Source organism: Salvelinus fontinalis, chromosome 2, assembly GCF_029448725.1.
Source record: "Salvelinus fontinalis isolate EN_2023a chromosome 2, ASM2944872v1, whole genome shotgun sequence".
Lineage (NCBI taxonomy): Eukaryota > Metazoa > Chordata > Actinopteri > Salmoniformes > Salmonidae > Salvelinus > Salvelinus fontinalis.
Window position 1 is genome coordinate 35,186,823 of NC_074666.1, and position 18,570 is coordinate 35,205,392.

General features: G+C 47.2%; 1 protein-coding gene across 1 annotated transcript in view; it reads right to left on the minus strand.

The window, feature by feature from the left end:
* Positions 1–307: 307 nt before the first annotated feature.
* med13a (mediator complex subunit 13a) overlaps positions 308–18,570 on the minus strand; it is a 104,236-nt gene continuing 85,973 nt past the window's right edge. Inside the window, exons 14-30 of the mRNA XM_055873062.1 lie at positions 18,168–18,379; positions 17,698–17,906; positions 13,539–14,473; positions 13,166–13,333; positions 12,547–12,770; positions 11,374–11,563; positions 10,710–11,139; positions 10,263–10,473; positions 9,841–10,032; positions 8,664–8,887; positions 8,168–8,310; positions 7,883–8,041; positions 7,080–7,268; positions 6,755–6,906; positions 5,609–5,773; positions 5,187–5,287; positions 308–1,440 (exon numbers count right to left, since the gene is read on the minus strand). Coding sequence (XP_055729037.1) covers positions 1,308–1,440; positions 5,187–5,287; positions 5,609–5,773; positions 6,755–6,906; positions 7,080–7,268; positions 7,883–8,041; positions 8,168–8,310; positions 8,664–8,887; positions 9,841–10,032; positions 10,263–10,473; positions 10,710–11,139; positions 11,374–11,563; positions 12,547–12,770; positions 13,166–13,333; positions 13,539–14,473; positions 17,698–17,906; positions 18,168–18,379 — 4,037 coding nt within the window. The 3' untranslated portion in view covers positions 308–1,307. The remainder of the gene's footprint in view (positions 1,441–5,186; positions 5,288–5,608; positions 5,774–6,754; positions 6,907–7,079; positions 7,269–7,882; positions 8,042–8,167; positions 8,311–8,663; positions 8,888–9,840; positions 10,033–10,262; positions 10,474–10,709; positions 11,140–11,373; positions 11,564–12,546; positions 12,771–13,165; positions 13,334–13,538; positions 14,474–17,697; positions 17,907–18,167; positions 18,380–18,570) is intronic.

The following is an 18,570-nucleotide window of genomic DNA, read 5'->3' on the forward strand; positions in this document are numbered from 1 at the left end:
TCATATATACCAGACTGATTACAGCTGCGCTATCTGTGTCGCGACCATTCATGTAAATTCGCAAGTTCAGGCTGGCTCACCAGGCTAGCGGTATAAAGGGATGTGCTAGAAGGACACTGCATATCTGAAAGGACAGGATAGGAGCTCTTTTTGCTCTATTCTTTTTTATTCCTCTGTCAAGATCTGTCACCAGACAGGGGTCAAACCTGAGGTCAGCTACATCCAAAAGAAGCCAATGGTTTTCTTCCAAATAATTGCACATCACAATCCCTCTCCCAGTAAGCAAGAACCACAACAAATGCACAGGTAAAATTGAGTTGACGCACTTTATTCCTAAAACAGAAGCCGCACCACCCATCGCTGGCACGGCATTCATATATAATTATTTATATATATTGCCGTTTTTTTTTTTGTTGTCTAAATGTGGTATAAAATACTATATATGACAATGTACCTCTTTATTTGAACACAGTGAACTTCATTGCTGTACAAGTCCTCTGCTGCTACAGCTTAGCTGTAAATCCTGCATGCACAAAGGCATGGACATAATTCTCCAATCTACTTCTTCTGTACATTGTGACAATACAAATATTCTGTCCCCAATACAAAAAATAATACTCTAAAAGCAAACTACTGCGACTTTATTTCATTTTTCTGGGGGTTTTGTTTGTTTTTTAATTAAGAAGATTACATATATCTTAGACCAATTGCTTTAAAGCAGGAAGGCGATATAAACCTTCAAGATATGTTTTATATATAAAAGAGATTAAGACAAATCATACATTTAAAAACTTACAATAAATAAGATAGATGCAGGCATTTCATTTGGATAAAATGTCATCCAAAGGAAAAAAGGGAATTTTTCGGGTCTTAAAACCAAGGATCCATTCAAGTTTTTCGATCACTGAAATGAGACTTGATTTCCAATACTTTACATGTTTCCCAAACGGTTTTTCCACAGTGTTACCATGGCGTTACCACAGAAAATACAATGGCAACCGGGATCTCTCTCTTTTTCTCTTGTTCCTGTTATTAGCATCAACCGTTCCAGAAATCTCCCTTCTTCTTCTTCTTCATCTTCTTCGTTTTCTTCTTCCACCACAGTGGTAGGAGCAGACTGAGATGTTTCTATGACCCGTTTCTATGACCCGTTTCTATTGCCGTCGCTACGGCCAAGGCATTCCTTCCATCCAGCAGCCTTCTCTAATCTACTCCTATTCAAGTCCAGCATCACCCTGCCAGGTTGGAATTTCCTTTGGCATGTCCCCTAATTTTCTCCCCTTCCCCTCCACCCTTTAGGCTATTTGTTACAACATCTTCATGATGAAGTTGTACATCTGGTTGAGCACCACAAAGTGGATGGGCAGACAGGAGCGCCGATCCTGCGTCGCGGGGTCACACGTCAACCAGGAAAGGGCATTGTACTGCTCCAGCACAAATCTACAGAGGGAAGGAGAGAGGAAGGAGGAGGAGAGACACGGCATGTGTTATTCACAACGAACACACCTCTCAAAGTGAGCACAAACCTTGAGATCAAGTGGAATACATTACTATCTCTTTGATAAGCACTTTAGATAGACCAGAAATTGATTGAAAGCATGTCCAAAGATCTTTAACGGCTGAGCCGTGGATGAGATTCACCCTTTGACTGCGGAGTGTGTTTGTGACTGCATAATGTGTTCGTGTGTGGTCTCATTTTTATATCCTCATGGGGACCTAAAATCCACAAAAGTCCCCACAAGGATGGTAAAACAAGGAAAATTATCCCTCGTGGGGACATTTCCACATTCCTGTGAGGACAAAGGCTATTTTAAGCTTAGGTGTTAGGTTTAGTGTTACGGTTATATTTAGGGTTAGGGAAAATAGGATTTTGAATGGAAATACATTTCTGTGTATGTGTGTGTTCACTAGGGATGGGAATTTTAAATTTTTTGACTTTTCGAGGACTCACATGATTTTTTAAAATCAAATGGAAAAACACATATTTTTAGAACACAAGGTTCGTGCTGGAAAAACATACAGTAAGTGCACATTTATCTATATGCCATCAGATAGCAACAATGATTCATTTATCATAACCATTACGTATAACAAATCCTAATGACTAAATTGTCCCATATTCACTGAGTGTACAAAACATTAGGAACATCTGCTCTTTCCATGACATAGACTGACCGGGTGAATCCAGGTAAAAGCTAAGACTTAGATTGTGTATGTGTGCCATTCAGAGGGTGAATGGGCAAGGCAAAAGATTTACACTAAGTGCCTTTGAACGGGGTATGGTAGTAGGTATCGGGTGCACCAGTTTGAGTGTGTCAAGAACTGCAACGCTGCTGGGTTTTTCATGCTCAGCAGTTTCCTGTGTGTATCAAGAATGGTCTACCACACAAAGGACATCCAGCCAACTTGACACAAATGTGGGAAGCATTGGAGTCAACATGGGCCAGCATCTCTGTGAAACGCTTTCGACACCTTGTAGAGCCCATACCCGACGAATTGAGGCTGTTCTGAGGGGAAAAGTGGGTGCAACTCAATATTTGGAAGGTGTTCCTAATGTTTTGTATACTCAGTGTATATTCAGTCAATAGAAAAGAAAGTGCCATTTAAGATAATTTTATTGAAACCATATTTTCAACTGGTTACATTATATCGTGGAACACAATCTTCAAAAAGTCAGTAACCTCAGCAGTGGCGCTTGCTCATAGAAGGAGCCTATTGCTGTGCAATGGCATAGCTTTCTTTTGTTCATTTTGTAGACAATACACTCTTATTTCCAGAGCCCTTATCACAGGGGAGACACACCTATTTTATAGTATAAAAAAACATGACGTAATATAACAGAATAAAATAGAACTGAACATTTTTCCATACTGAAAAAAGTTGCCAGTGCAAAGTGATGCACATCTCATGCCTGGAACAGTTAGTTGTTCTCAAAGAGTGATAATTTGAAACGGGACTCAATTTAGCACGTTTTTTCAGGGTTACAAACCAAAACTAGATATACAGACATTGAATTTAGTTTATTCTGACTGTTCTTTGGAATATTTTTTTTAATGAACAATTCCAAATTGAAAACTGCATGGCAATGAATTATGACCAGGACATTTGTTTGGTGAATAGGCATATACTTAAGGATTCTGATGAAAATACACTCTTTGTCTTTTAAAAACAAATGTTTTTGCATTTTTTCAGTGTGGAATCTGTCTATGTTCAGGAGGGTTACAGCCTAGGCTAACCTATTCTAAATGGCACTAGCAGTTCACAAAGTAACTTAAAAGGAAAATAGACGGGACGCAATTAATCCAAAACTGCAGCTTGTTGATTGGACACATATTTTCCTACGTCAATCAACCAGTCCATTTTGAATGTGTCATCATTTGGCAAAGAATATAGCTTGTGTATCCCATCAGTTAGACATGTTTTTTAGGCATTTATTTCTGTAGGCCTAACGGGAGCTGGTGTGTGCACTCAGTATGTGTGTGTAGAGGTAGCGGTCGGGAACGCAATTGAGTGAATGAGATACGGAGGGGAAAGGACATTTAGGAAGAAGAACAGTGCGATGCTTGGCTTGGTTTCTTTTTTGTTGTACCCCGCAAATACACATGTACAAATGGACACTAGAGTCAAAACAAATGAATGTTGTCTTCAAGACAAAATTTCCCTTGCCTGTTCGGGCAGCCACAAAGCACATTCCACCAAATAGTTTTACAGTATTTGAATTTGTTTAAATCTCTGGTTAACGATTGAGCTTTGACATCCGTTCGAGTACTCAAGTATTCCGCCCTAACAGATCCACAGATGATGCAATCTCTATTACACTACACACTGCCCTTTCCCACCTGGACAAAAGGAACACCTAAGTGAGAACGCTATTCATTGACTACAGCTGTGTTCAACACCATAGTGCCCTCAAAGCTCATAACTAAGTGAAGGACCCTGGGACTAACCACCTCCCTCTGCAACTGGATTCTGGACTTCCTGACGGGCCGCCCCCAGGTGGTAAGAGTAGGTAATAACACATCCACCATGCTGATCCTCAACACGGGGGCTCCTCAGGGGTGCGTGCTCAGTCCCCTCCTGTACTCCCTGTTCACTCATGACTGCACAGCCAGGCACGACTCCCAACACCATCATTAGATTTGCCGATGACAACAGTGGTAGGCCTGATCACCGACAACGACAAGGCAGCCTAAAGAAGGAGGTCAGAGACCTGGCCATGTGGTGCCAGGACAACAATCTCTCCCTCAACGTGATCAAGACAAAGGAGATGATTGTGGACTACAGGAAAAGGAGGACCGAGCACACCCCCATTCTCATCGACGGGGCTGTAGTGGAGCAAGTTGAGCGCTTCAAGTTCCTTGGTGCCCACATCCCCAACAAACTAACATGGTCCAAGCACACCAAGACAGTCATGAAGAGGGCACGACAAAACTTATTCTCCCTCAGGAGACTGAAAAGATTTGGCATGTTTCCTCAGATCCTCAAAAGGTTCTACAGCTGCACCATCGAGAGCATCCTGACTGGTTGCATCACTGCCTGGTATGGGAACTGCTCAGCCTCCGACCGCAAGGCACTACAGAGGGTAGTGCGTACGGCCCAGTACATCACTGGGGCCAAGCTTCCTGCCATCCAGGACCTCTATACCAGGCTGTGTCAGAGGAAGGCCCTAAAAATTGTTAAAGACTCCAGCCTCCCTAGTCATAGACTTTTCTCTCTGCTACCGCATGACAAGCTGTACCGGAGAGCCAAGTCTAGGTCCAACAGGCTTCTAAACAGCTTCTACCCCCAAGCCATAAGACTCCTGAACATCTCGTCAAATGGCTACCCAGACTATTTGCATTGCCCCCCCCCCCCCCCCCCTTTACACGGCTGCTACTCTGTTATTATCTATGCATAGTCACTTTAATAACTCTACCTACATGTACATATTACCTCAATTACCTCGACTAACCGGTGCCCCCGAACATTGACTGTGTACCGGTACCCCCTGTATATAGCCTCGCTATTGTTATTTTACAGCTGCTCTTTAATTATTAGTTATTTTTATTTCTTATTCATATTTTTGGGGGGTATGTATTTATTATTTTGTTTAAACTGCATTGTTGGTTAGGGCTTGTAAGTAAGTTTTTCACTGTTGTATTTGTATTTGAATTACTTGATTACTCATGCCCATCCCCAATGTTTACCTGAGTACGTCTGAGGTCTGATTGGAGTCGAGTGGGTGGGAGTGTTTGCTGTGCAGCAGTTCATCTGATTGCACTGAAGACACGTGGAGATGCAGAGAGGCCTGGGGAAAGACAAGACACAAAAGAAGTCAGTGACAGGCCTAGCTAAACCATTCACACAGTAATAACAGAGCAAACAAAAGTCAGTCAATCACTGATATCTGGAGCAAGTGAATACTTGTCAGTCAAAAACAATTATTTTAAAAATGACTATTAACAATGACTTCAAAGTGGCATTAGATCAGAAGACATATTATAATCCAGGGCCCGTATTCATAAAGAGTCTCAGACTACAAGAATGTTGATCCTAGATCAGCACTCATACACTGAGACAATATGAATATGGGCCCAGGAGTATGAGTGCAGATGTCTGACAGGTTTACCTTGAGGAAAAGGGGACACTGGTTCTGAGCTTGAGGGCAGGCTGACCAGAACCAGTCAGGCAGTGGGCCGGCTTTGGCTGTGGACACAAAGTAGCCCAGGGCCAGGGGCTGCTGCAGGATGTTAGGAGCTTCATCGTGGGACTCCATCCGGTCTGTACTCTGGCCCTGGAAGGGAAGAGGAGGAGGATGAGTTCATCTCTGGCGTGTAATAATGTACACTGTAAAAGGCTTTTGGTTTTTCATAAATTACGGAACAACTGTTCAAGAAAACTAAGTAGCACTAGCATTATCAATCCAGGCCAAATCTACTACTACAAATCTACAAATCTATTACTTTACTTAAATGTCATCTTTGTGTTCAACTTAAAGGGGCAATCTGCCATTGAAACAATAACAAAGCGGTAAACTGCCACTGTTTTGGTTTAAAGCTGAGGGCTGGAGAAATGTAACGCTCAAATTCACAGACATAATAGCTATGGATGCAAGAACTGACCATACATAATATATGCATAATTATAGTTTTAACCATGTTTTGTGTTGATACAATGTAAAAATAGTTTGAATTACTCTGTTTACAAAGAAGTGAAACCAGCTTATTTATTATTCTGATGTGGTATGACATCTAAACTAAGCTCATGAGGCATTTATAAGTTATATTCTTCAATAATCAATGGGTATATTTCATTCATTTAAAAGTATGAAAATTGATGTAGCAACTGCAGATTGTGTCACTTCTGCTCCCGCTCTTACCCCCCTGGCGCTTGAGGGCGCCAGGCTGCCCTGCATCACTCACTCTTATCATCTATTACGCACACCTGCCTTCCCTCGTCACGCGCATCAGCGACATTGGACTCACCTGGACTCACTCATCATCTGTTTATTTCCTCCCCTATATTTGTCAGTTCGCCAGCTCTGTTCCCTGCTGTTGCACTGATTGTTTTTTGTCTGTGTTATCTGTTTGCTGACGCTGTTATCGTCTCGTTCCATGTCCGTTCTATATTAAATATTTTACCTGCTTCGTCTCTCCTGCGTCATCCATGTGACAGATTGCACCTTTAAGTTAAAGTTTTTTCCTCAATAAAGTCTGTACTAGAGTACCTCTTATAGTCTATACAGGTGAGACATGTTGTGGTGTGGTGGGCCTACCTTGCTGCCGTCTCCCCCCTGGTGGTAGTGGCCGCCGGGGGAGTGTACGGGCGAGGTGGTGGGCGAGGCGGGCAGGATATTGATGATGTCAGGGTCCACCAGGTCGTTCTCCTGGTCCAGCAGGTCAAAGATCCCAATGGCGTCCGACCCATCTGGACAGAGGAGGAGAGGAGAAGAGGAGAGAAACTCAAATAACTACTTCTTTCCAATGGACTAAATCAATTATTTTCAATAAGGTTTAAAAAAAAAAAAAAAAAAAAGTAAGGTCAAAGTTGAGAGTTGAGAGGTGAGGCCAGAGGGAGGAGCAGAGGTACAGTAGACTCACCGGGGATGGGGTTGAAGGCGATATCTATGTTGGTGTCAGTAGTGTAGTTGGAGCTAGCCACCTGGACAAAGGCTGAGGTGGGGAACACCAGGATGTGGGTACAGGATGTGTCCTGAGGAGTGCTCAGCTGGGACGTCTGCATGTTCAGAGTGGTGCTGCGGCCAAACACTGAGCCTGTCGACACAGAGTCTGGAGAGAAAGAGGAAGTCAGGTTAACAATACGTTCATCTTCATTGAATCTACATTGAACGCATACAGTATACATACAAATGGAAACGGGTGACATCTGCTATAGCTATCATGCATTAATCAGTCAATTAATTAGTAACAACACTTAATTAATGCAGCAAAAATGTAAGTGGTGCCAATAAAAGCAACCTCGATCTTTCAACTGGCCATTATTATTCAGTCCAGTGCTCTATTGTATTTTATAATTATCATTGGATCTGTGGAGTATAACTCACAATGTCTGGGTCAAAGCCAAGTCCTGGGAGAGGAGACATCCATCTCCTTTACCAAAACCACTGGTCCTGAGGGACCAGTCTAGCCCCTCCTCATATACAGCAGTAGACCCATATTATACACCCACAGTATCAATGGTCCATGCCAGTCTCCATCACATCACACAGAAATCAATGGAGTTTGAGAACAAGTGGTTTATGACTGAGAACCAGTGGTTTATGGCTGAGAGAAGCACTGTCCTCAGACCCATCAATCTGATAACAACAGGGAGCGACATGCATTATGATAGGCTGCCATCATCCATCAGACACACACACACAAAGGGCAGGAGAACGTAGTACCTGGCATGATGACAAAGGAGCCCTGAGGCTCCATGGCGACTAGGCAAGCGCTAAGGATGCTGGGAGTGTCGGAGGCAGAGATGCCACACATACGACACACCTCCTTGAGACGGCGACTCAGAGACTGCAGGTTCCTCCTGCTCAACAGAATACTCCAGTCTGGGACCGAGGCAGAAAGGAAAGAGAGAGAGGGGAAGAGAAAGAGAGACGAGTGAGTGAACGAGTAAGACAAAATAAACGCAAGAAAATAAACGTATAACAGTAAAATAGAAGGCTCCACCTCACCTTTCAACTCGCCATGTCCCATTCTGCCCAGTCGACCAATCACCACCCTCCATGGCACTGATGTCATCTGCACCAGCCCCAAGCACCAATCCCACAGCTTCTGCAGGCCCGACCTCCGGGCAGAGCCTTTTTTCCTCCGCGCTCTATGGCGAAACAAAAACACACACACATTCTGTCACACACTGAAACGACAGATGAACATTTAACACAACACTTATTACTACACATCACTAGAGTTGCCAGTTTGCAAGGAAAGTTGTAGATTGTTGACCTTGCAATATTCATTACTACACTTCATTATTAGACAGTTTTCATCATTACCTGGTATATCGTAAAAAACGAAAAACTCAATGCAAAACAAACATTGTTTTGCTAAGGGAAAAAAAAACTGCTAGCTGCAATAGCCTGCCATTTGTAATGCTCTGCTTTGCTCGAGGTTTGCTGACTCTAGATGGTGGTGAGGATGATGATGGTGTGTGCTGTCGGGTGGTCCCACCTGTTGGGCACGTCGATGCTGATGATGCAGGTCTCCAGCAGCTCTCCGTACAGGTCGGTGCAGGTGGCCAGGAGCCAGCGCTGGTCGTGGGACAGGCAGTAGCCCACAAACAGCACGTTGTACTTTTGAGAGGCCTCCCCAAACGTCTCCCCCAGCTCCGTCTGCTTGTCCTTGGTCGGCGCCAGGATGAAGGGAGGTGTGTATAGCCGCAAACACTCTGGTCTCTGTTGGGCGACGAGAGCGAGAGGGGTCAAAGGTTAGGGGTTAGTGGTTATACAAGGGTCGTGTTTATTAGGTATAACATGTTTTGAAACTGGGAGGTACTACTTAAATTTGTCAAATAACTATGATATCTTTTTGTTTTCCATTGCAACACGGTTGGGTACATTGTGCCCTCCTGAACACAATCCAGGACTTAAATCTATCTACTCCAGGACTAGAAAGACGTATGAGAATCACTGAGTTGGTTAGTCGGCTGAGCCAACATTCCAAAAGTGTCACTACAGTTGTCCCCTCTCCTCACCCAAATCCCTGAAGAGATGACATTTATCCAGCTAGCTAAGTAGCTCAGCGTTTGTCTCTAGTACCCACTCCACTCCACTGTGTACAGGGGGAAATGCAATGTAGTGGCTGGTAGGTGAGTGGCTGGCTGGCCTGGGAGAGCTAAATAGGATTGGGTGCCAGTCTAGGGCCTCTCCCTGTCTAAACCTGCAGCCTGGAATCCATTAGGGAGGTCTCAGGGAGCTAGCCAAGCAGATAATGGAAAGAAAACTGTGGAGAAGGAAGAGGGTTATAAGTTCGACTGGTCTTGTTACAGGACTAAAGGGGTTAGTATAACCCTCTCTCCAGCTCAGTGCTCCCTCTCTTGCTGGCACACTACACATGGCCAGGGTTGAGGAGCAGAGGGCTGAGGAGCAGAGGGGAGGGTCAGGCTATGACGGGGTTGGGCAACCCTGGTTCTCAGAGGAGGTGGTGTCCGCTGATTTACTGCTCTCCCTGCCATTTCATTCATCCATTCAAGTCAATGCTTTCCTACACCTGCTTTCCCCGCTCTAAATCAAATCACTGATTCAGACAAAGCTGTCCCTGTGGTCCAGACATGCCCATCTCTGGTGTAGGAGCTGCATAATAGTTAGGAACATGTCAGGATAATGTTGGTCAGTGATGATTTGTGTACCTCTGGGCTCTTCAGTGCAGTGTCGATGGCCAGGCCTGGGCCAAAGCCGGTTAGTGACTTGACGTTGGTGGATCCGGGGAGGGGCCGTCTGCACTGGGAGAACACTGAGAAGGCCAGGGACTTGAGGTGTTGAGCATAGATATGACGCTCCTCGCTCCTCACCGGCTGGAGCAGGTACTGGCACGGGATGATCTGAGAGGTGGATACCAGCAGGTCAGCATTCAACGCTAATAAAACTACTGTACATTACATACAGCTCCCTGTTCTGTCTTCTTTCATACTGATTGTCCCATCTGACATCTTTAGCAGTAAAGCAAAGTCTTAGCAACTGTTAGTGATAGTTTATTCTAAATAAATGGACACTTCTTGACAATGCCAGACACATTATTTCATCAACACACACAGACTTGTGTTGAGGTTACCTGTACAGAGACAGCGTTGCGGATGTGTGGTGGGAGGAACTGGAGCATCTCCAGGTAGCAGCGCAGCAGGCCCAGGGTCCACACACTGGACCCCGCCTCAGGCTCCTCATAGGTGAAGGGGTCCACGATGTACACCACGATGGCCGGGGGGTATGTGATGGCGTGAGACTCTCCGTCCGTCGGCACACCCACCTTCTCTCGCTCCATGGTGCTGGAGAGGGGGACAAGAGCGAGAGGGGAGTTAGGACGAGGAATGGGGTTTCCCTCCAGGCACTGTGTGTGTGTGTGTGTGTGTGTGTGTGTGTGTGTGTGTGTGTGTGTGTGTGTGTGTGTGTGTGTGTGTGTGTGTGTGTGTGTGTGTGTGTGTGTGTGTGTGTGTGTGTGTGTGTGTGTGTGTGTGGTGTGTATGAACATATGAGTGAATGCAGACCCTGGTGTTGTAGCTACCTCTCTAGGGGTTCAGTGGGTGCCTGGGCCTGGCTGGCTGAGTCCCCCCCGGGGAGTCCTGTGTTCTGGGAACCAGCCTGCTGTCCCAGCTGCCCTCCCTGGGTGCCACCATCCAGGCTCTGGTTCTGCAAGCCCATGGTCCCAAAGGGAGGGAAAGAGCTGGGCTTGGCAGACTGCATCCCGCTGCTGGGCAGGCTCCCTGATGATGCCGCGCTGTTGGCACTGTTGGCTACACCCGTGCTGTTGCTAGGCACGCTGCCGCTGCTGTTGGGGAGGGAGGGGCCTCCGGGGGTCGCTGAGTTTTGGGGGCCGGTCGAGGTGGTGGAGGAGGAGCCGGAGGATTGCATGGATGAGGATTGGCTGGATGCAGGAGGGGGTGTGGGCTGTGCGAGGAGGGAGCTGTGTAAAGGCTGCGCGGCGAGGTATGGAGCTGAGGAGAGAGACAGGAGCAGAAAGCACAGGTTAACAGTAGTCAAACAACCTTTAACACAATCTCATTCATAAGCTATGTGAACGACCTAGCATTAGACTTTAGAAACCAATATATATATAAAGAAAAATAGAAACCATGTTGTAAAACCATGTTCTTGGCAATATGGGCATGGGAGGTACCAAAAGGTCCGACGCCGACCGAATCCCCAACCGTGTAGTCATTGGAACCTACCAAGGTCGTAGCGGCAGACTTGAGCGTAAAGCTTGAGCTTGGCGAAGGCGTCGCTGTTGCCGCTGGCAGCCTTGAGGAACCAATCGCTGACAGGCTGCTCTGCCAGCTTCTTGGCGGCCGCTCCACCCACTCTCACGATGCCATCCGGGTGGTCTTTTGAGATGGGGCGGTGTTGGCCCAGACGACATGACTGCAGGGCACATGGAGAGTGGGGGAAGGGATGGAAGGAGAAGAAGGAGGGAGGGAAAGAGAGGAGGGATGGCGGAATGCTTAGACAACAGCACAGGAACAACTTGAGTGAATTTATGTCGAGGTAGACAGTCCAATAAGGAATGGTACAGAACTGAAGGAGACAGGCTATTTTTTCTGTCATCAATACGTCCAGTAGGCTGGGATGCCTCTAGCAAGGTATGGGTCAATTCCATTTCTTTCAGTAATTGAAAAGTGCCCTTTGTTTTCAATTAGGAGTTTTTTTTATTTTTCACACTGACATTTCAATTCACTTCCCAAGATGTCATATCCTCTTAATTCCCAACTCCTATGGCCATATCCTCTTAACTCCCAACTCCTATGGTCATATCCTCTTAACTCCCAACTCCTATGGTCATATCCTCTTAACTCCTAACTCCTATGGCCATATCCTCTTAACTCCCAACTCCTATGGTCATATCCTCTTAACTCCCAACTCCTATGGTCATATCCTCTTAACTCCCAACTCCTATGGTCATATCCTCTTAACTCCCAACTCCTATGGTCATATCCTCTTAACTCCCAACTCCTATGGTCATAGCCTCTTAACTCCTAACTCCTATGGTCATATCCTCTTAACTCCCAACTCCTATGGTCATATCCTCTTAACTCCCAACTCCTATGGCCATATCCTCTTAACTCCCAACTCCTATGGTCATATCCTCTTAACTCCCAACTCCTATGGTCATAGCCTCTTAACTCCTAACTCCTATGGTCATATCCTCTTAACTCCCAACTCCTATGGTCATATCCTCTTAACTCCCAACTCCTATGGTCATAGCCTCTTAACTCCTAACTCCTATGGTCATTTTCATGAAAAATAAAAATTTCCCTGAAGAAAAATGTCTTGCTTCAGCTGTCCAAAGATGCCCCATCTCTTGCATGGTAAATGGACGTTAACGTTGTAACGTTCTCCAGCCTTACTTCGTAGACGGCGGTGAGGTCCCTGAAGAAGTTCTTGGCCCCCTGGAGCAGGGCCTCGTTGTCGGGACAGACCACCAGATAGCCCACGTCCCTGTGAGAGCCGAAGGGGTCCAGCAGCAGCTTCTCCCAGTAGGGCAGGCCGAAGGGCGACAGCACCACAAAGTCATACTCATAACCCACCAGGAAGGTAGGGATGGGCAGGGGCTCAGGAGACTCATCTGTGCCTGATGGAGGGAAGAAGGAGGGAGGGGGAGGAGAAGGAAGGATGCAGGAAGAGACAGGCAGGAGAGAGAAGTGAAGGTGAAGAGATGAGTAGGGGGGCAGGAGTGAGGAGTGGAGAGTGGGGGGGGGGGGGGGGGGGGGGTATGAGAGAAGGTGAAGAGGAGGAGAGGAACAGAGGGAAGATAGTGAGTAATTACTTAAACAAGCCAGCGTGCCACCCGCCACCTCTCAGAGAAGGATTGAAAGCCCAAAGTGAACCCATCACAGCAGCAGTGGCAGCTTCCCCACTGAGCTGACATCTGGACTAGAGCAGTGTGACTGATATGACTACTGAGCTGTACCGTATCTGCCTATGTGAGTTTTTAGCTCTTGGAGAATTTAGTCCCTGGTGGCTTACCGTAGGAGCCCCGTCCAGCCATCTTGTGGAACTGCTGCCAGGTGAGGGGTCCCTGAACGCCCCAGGAGCGCACCGTCCTCTTCTTCTGGATGGCATCCTGGAGTACAGGCTGGAGGGAGAGCAGCACCCGCAAAACGTCCTGAGAGCACAGAGCACTGATGTCCACCGCTGGGGAGAGGAGAAGGAGGAGAGAAATATAACTAGAAATATCAACATACCGCTAACTGGTAGGAAAACTGAACAGACTGGTTTCTGTTGGTTAGTTATGCTAGCCAACTGAAGCTCTAAAGGGCCAACTGCAAAGAACAAGGTATCAATGTATCAGACATGGATTTTAATGATGGTTAGAACAACAAAATTGTGTTTTTCTTACCATTTTGTTTGGACCAGCGGTGTAGACAGGTGCTCTTGACCAGGGCCTCGTCCACCTTGCCTCCTGACATGTTGTCCATGAACTGGCGGCCGTGCTCCAGGGCCATGTAGCAGTCACTGTGGTAGTCCCTCTCCTCCACCCTCACACAGGCCGGCACTGGACAACCCCCGGCCCCACGCGCTGCCAGGCTGTCAGGCTCCATCCCAGCCATGGGTGAGAAGGGGTTGGTGCACTGGTCCTGTAGCAGTAAGATCAGTTCGTCTGGTACCCTCTCTCCCCTCCCCCCTCCTCCTCCCCCTGTCCTCTTCAGCGAGTGTTGCCGCAGCGCCTCGAAGCGCTTCTCCGCCTCGCGGCTGACGTCCGAGTCGCGTCCGATGATGTCCAGCTCATCCTCCAGGAATAGGCCCGAGCTGTTGCCGTAGCGGCGGTTGACGACTGCGCTGAAGCCGCAGGTGCAGGGGTACTGGGCCTCTCCCGTGGGGTCGCTCAGGTACACACCCACGTCGGCCCCCTTGATGTTCATGTTGCACACGCAGATGCAGCAGCTGTCGAAGTTGCAGTCCTTGAAGAGGTTCATGACGGACTCAGAGAGGATGAGGGTGACGTAGAGGCTGTGGGCCTCGGGGATGGAGGGCACGGTGGCAGGTTCCACTGAGTTGAGAGGTCGACAGGTGGAGGGGGTAGAGGCAGGCGAGTAGAGGTCTGAGTTCTCGTACTTGAGCGAACCCTGGACACTGGCGGGCCCTCTGGGGGTGCGTGGGGTACGGGGAGTGCGTGGTGTGGGGGCGGAGAAGCGCGGGGTGGCCGGGGAGGGCAGGATGCCCGTGCCACTGTTGCTGGGGGGGGCACTGTTGGACATGAAAGGCGTATGGGTCTGGGGTGTGTAGCTCTGGCTGTAGTCCTGGTCCATGGCACTGCCCACACTGGGGATGTTACTGTGGCAGAGAGAAGTGAAGAGAGGAATCAGTCACACAAACCAGCCTGTGGGGACAATATGCTAGAGCAGGGATCATCAACTAGATTCAGCCGCGGGATGATTTTTTCTTGAACAGATGGTCGGGGGACGCAACAAATAATTTGTAGACTGCTTACATTTGTATAATTATGATCACGTCTCTCTACTATGCATGGAAATACCTAGGAACATATTTCCCAAATTAAAATCGTTTGGAGCTGATTTCCTGATGTTTTTACAGTTTTTTATGTCCAACAATGAAAATTCAACAACAACAAAACATTGGTGGGCCAAATAAAACCACCAGCAGGACAAATTTGTCCCGCAGGTCGCCAATTGGGGAACCCTGTGCTAGAGCTTAATTCAAAACAAGACAACAAACCAGAGCTTGGGATACAGTAACACAACAATCAACAGTTCATTTCAGTATCAACTAAACCTCCATTACACAGCAGAGGTAAACGACACAACAACTGTCAAGAGGGGGAACGGTTAACAAAAAAGCAGAGAAAAGTGGCTGCCTGGCTGTCTATCGGGGTACCCCAATGCCACTGCGGAAGGCGCTGCCATTTGAAGCAGCCCCTCAATGAGGGAGAAGAGTCTATTTTTGGGCCTGGCGAGAGGAGGAGAGCAGCTGTGATGAGAGCTAAAGAGGGAGGAGAGCACAGCACAGCCTGTCATACCTAGGCTACTTACATATGTGTGGGAAAGAAACAAATCGTGGCTGAACCTAAAGCAGTAGAACCCTGCCTCCTCCCTCTCTCTCCACCCCTATACAGTGAACTACCTTTGATCAGGGCCCATAGTGCACTATAAAGGAAATAGAGTGCTATTTGGGATGCAGCCCTTACACGGCAGTAGCGCAGGTTAAGTAGTGAGGGTCGTAAAAACAGCATGACCAGCTTATAGGGCTTTCCTATGACATCCTGGGACTTTACTGCCATTCTTAGCACTCTGCAAGGAACAGAGGCCCCATCTATACCCCCCTCTACCCAGACAGAGGAACAGCAAGGTCCAAATGTTTTACATCAATTGGCAGACGTTCTTATCCAGAGCGACTTACAGGAGCAATTAGGGTTAAGTGCCTTGCTCAAAGGCACATCGGCAGATTGTTTCTCTCCACCTAGTCATCCTGGGGATTCAAACCAGCAACCTTTCAGTTACTGGACTGCTGAGTGGCGCAGTGGTCTAAGGTACTGCATCTCAGTGCTAGAGGTGTCACTACAGACCCTGGTTCGATCCCGGGCTGTATCACAAGGGGTCCCATAGGGCGGCGCACAATTGGCCCAGCGTCGTCCGGGTTAGGGGAGGCTTTGGCAGGGGTAGGCCGTCACTGTAAATAAGAACTTGTTCTTAACTGACTTGCCTAGTTAAATAAAAGGTTAAATAAAACATGTAAATACTGGCCCAACGCTTAACCACTAGGTTACCTGCCGTCCTCTAAGCCCTTAAACAGGCATGCCCCAAATTATGCAGAGAGGTACAGCTATGATCTTACAGCCATATATTAGGGAAACAGACCTGGGTTTGCCATTACTTGTAAAAAAGAACTTCAAATCACTCAATTGCCATCATATGGTAATTACACTACTAGGAAAAAGGTCCGCAATAACAGTACTACTCATTGGGAGTTTTTGTTTAGGAGGTCGGTAAAATGGTTGAAAATGATCAACTCCCTGGGATAGTGGTGCCAGGAAAATAACCTCTCACTCGACATCAACAACACAAGCTGATCGTGGACTTCAGGAAACAGCAGAGGGAGCACGCCCCTATCCACATCGACGGGACCGCAGTGGTTGCCGTACCAGGCAGTGATACAGCGCAACAGGATGCTCTCAATTGTGCATCTGTAAAAGTTTGTTTTAGGGTTTTAGTGGCCAAGTCAAATTTCTTCAGCCTCCTGAGGTGGACCATTTCAGATCGTCAGTGATGTGTACGCCGAGGAACTTGAAGATTTCCACCTTCTCCTGCACTGCCTGCAACCACATGGCTCTCCAGATGGTGGTGCGGTCTGGCCAACGCATCACTGGGGGGCAAACTACCTGCCCTCCAGGACATCTATAGCACCCGGTGTCACAGGAAGGACAAAAAGATAATCAAGAACATCAACCACCCGAGCCACGGCCTGTTCACCCCCCTATCATCCAGAAGGCGAGGTCAGTACAGGTGCATCAAAGCTGGAACCGAGAGACTGAAAAACACCTTCTATCTTAAGGCCATCACACTGTTAAACAGCCATCACTAGCCAGCTACCACCCGGTTACTCAACTCTGCACCTTAGAGGCTGCTGCCCTAAATACATAGACATGGAATCACAGGCCACTTTAATAATGGAACACTAGTCACTTTAATAATGTTTACATACTGCTTTACTCATTTCATATGTATATTCTGTATTCTATTCTACTGTATTTTAGTCAAAGCCACTCCGACATTGCTCAATCTAATATTTATTTACTTATAGATTTGTGTGTATCATTGTGAATCGTTTTTAGATACAACTGCACTGTTAGATACTACGCCACTGTTGGAGCTAGGAAGACAAGCATTTCGCGACCCTCGCAATTACATCTGCTACATATGTGTATGTGACTAATACAATTTGATTTGATTTGATAGACCAGTCTCAGTACTGATGGTTAATAATCCTCACCTTCAATCACCACCATGCTTTCTACACTCATCTCCTCTCCTCTCAATCAGCCATGCCTGAGGAATGGAACAGGCTCCTCAAGAGGTAGGGGGATAAACCCAAGTGTGTGTGTGTGTGTGTGTGTGTGTGTGTGTGTGTGTGTGTGTGTGTGTGTGTGTGTGTGTGTGTGTGTGTGTGTGTGTGTGTGTGTCTGTATCGTCTAAGTCTAAATTACACTGCAGCTTCAGTATCCCTCTGCACAGATGAGCATTACGAATTGTAAAAAAATCCTTGGAGCAGCTGGGAAAGTCTCCATTGGTTCCACAGGCTTTAGAAGCAGAGGAGAGGGTCCTGAGACAGTCAGTTAGCCACGCAGACAGACAGCCCTCCCATAGCAGATGGGCCCCTAGCAGTTAGGCATTCAGACAAAACACATTGGTTATGAGTGGTTCATATAGAGATTGACTGATTTACTCTATCAGACAATTCAAATGCACAACCACACACCAATGCAATGGCAGGTGAGGAGATAAGTGGTTTCTGGACTATGCACTTGAAGGAAATATGTTTACCTGTCTTTGTTGAGGTAGGCCATGGAAGGCACATGGGGGTGGTTGAGCATCTCTTGTTTGCCCGCGATGGTCCAGCTGGGCCTGTAGATGCACTCGTCTGGCATCTTGATGGGGGGCAGACACTGGCTGGGCAGGGTCTTGAGGGGGGCAAACATGGAGCAGCCCACAAATGCCTGGCACAGCTCTGGCTTGTACACAAACGAGAAGTCCTGAGGGGGAGAGACAGGGAGCGGTGGCGTATGACACTGGGGTTAGACCATGTGCTCTATGTACACTGAGGCTACAGTACTATGACTTCAATTGACTTTTTCATTTCACATTCATCATTATTGTAACTCCTGGGCATGGTTAGGCTAGAAAACACCAGCAGTCCTAAGTTCAGCAACAGTTAGGTGATGCAGAGGAATTATCCATGACTTCTAATCAGGGTCAGATAGAGGGTCAAGTTGAAAATTAGGGGCCAAACCCACCTTGATTTCCTGTGGCTTGGGGCTGCAGTAGCCTTCCTCCACCTCGATCTTGAAGTATCCCCCAAGGGACGAGGTACCGTCCAGGTTGGTCATGCCCTGTCCGACCTCCAGGCCGCCATACTCCTTACTGCCCATGTTCATGGGAGAGTAGCCCATGATGTGCTGCTCCAGGCTGGGGGGAGTGGGGAACATCTGGTGCAAATCTGCCGAGCCTAGAGGTGACAGAGGGAGGAGAGGGGAAATATAGGGATAAATTGAGAAAGAGGGGGAGGGGCGTTAGAGACTAGAGAGGAATCAAGGTTCTCATTCAGTGACAACAACAAGTGAAGATCTGAAGTCTCAAATGCAGCCATGGCTCAACAGGTACAATCAACAGTTTGACAGTCTAACTGCTGAGGCAACA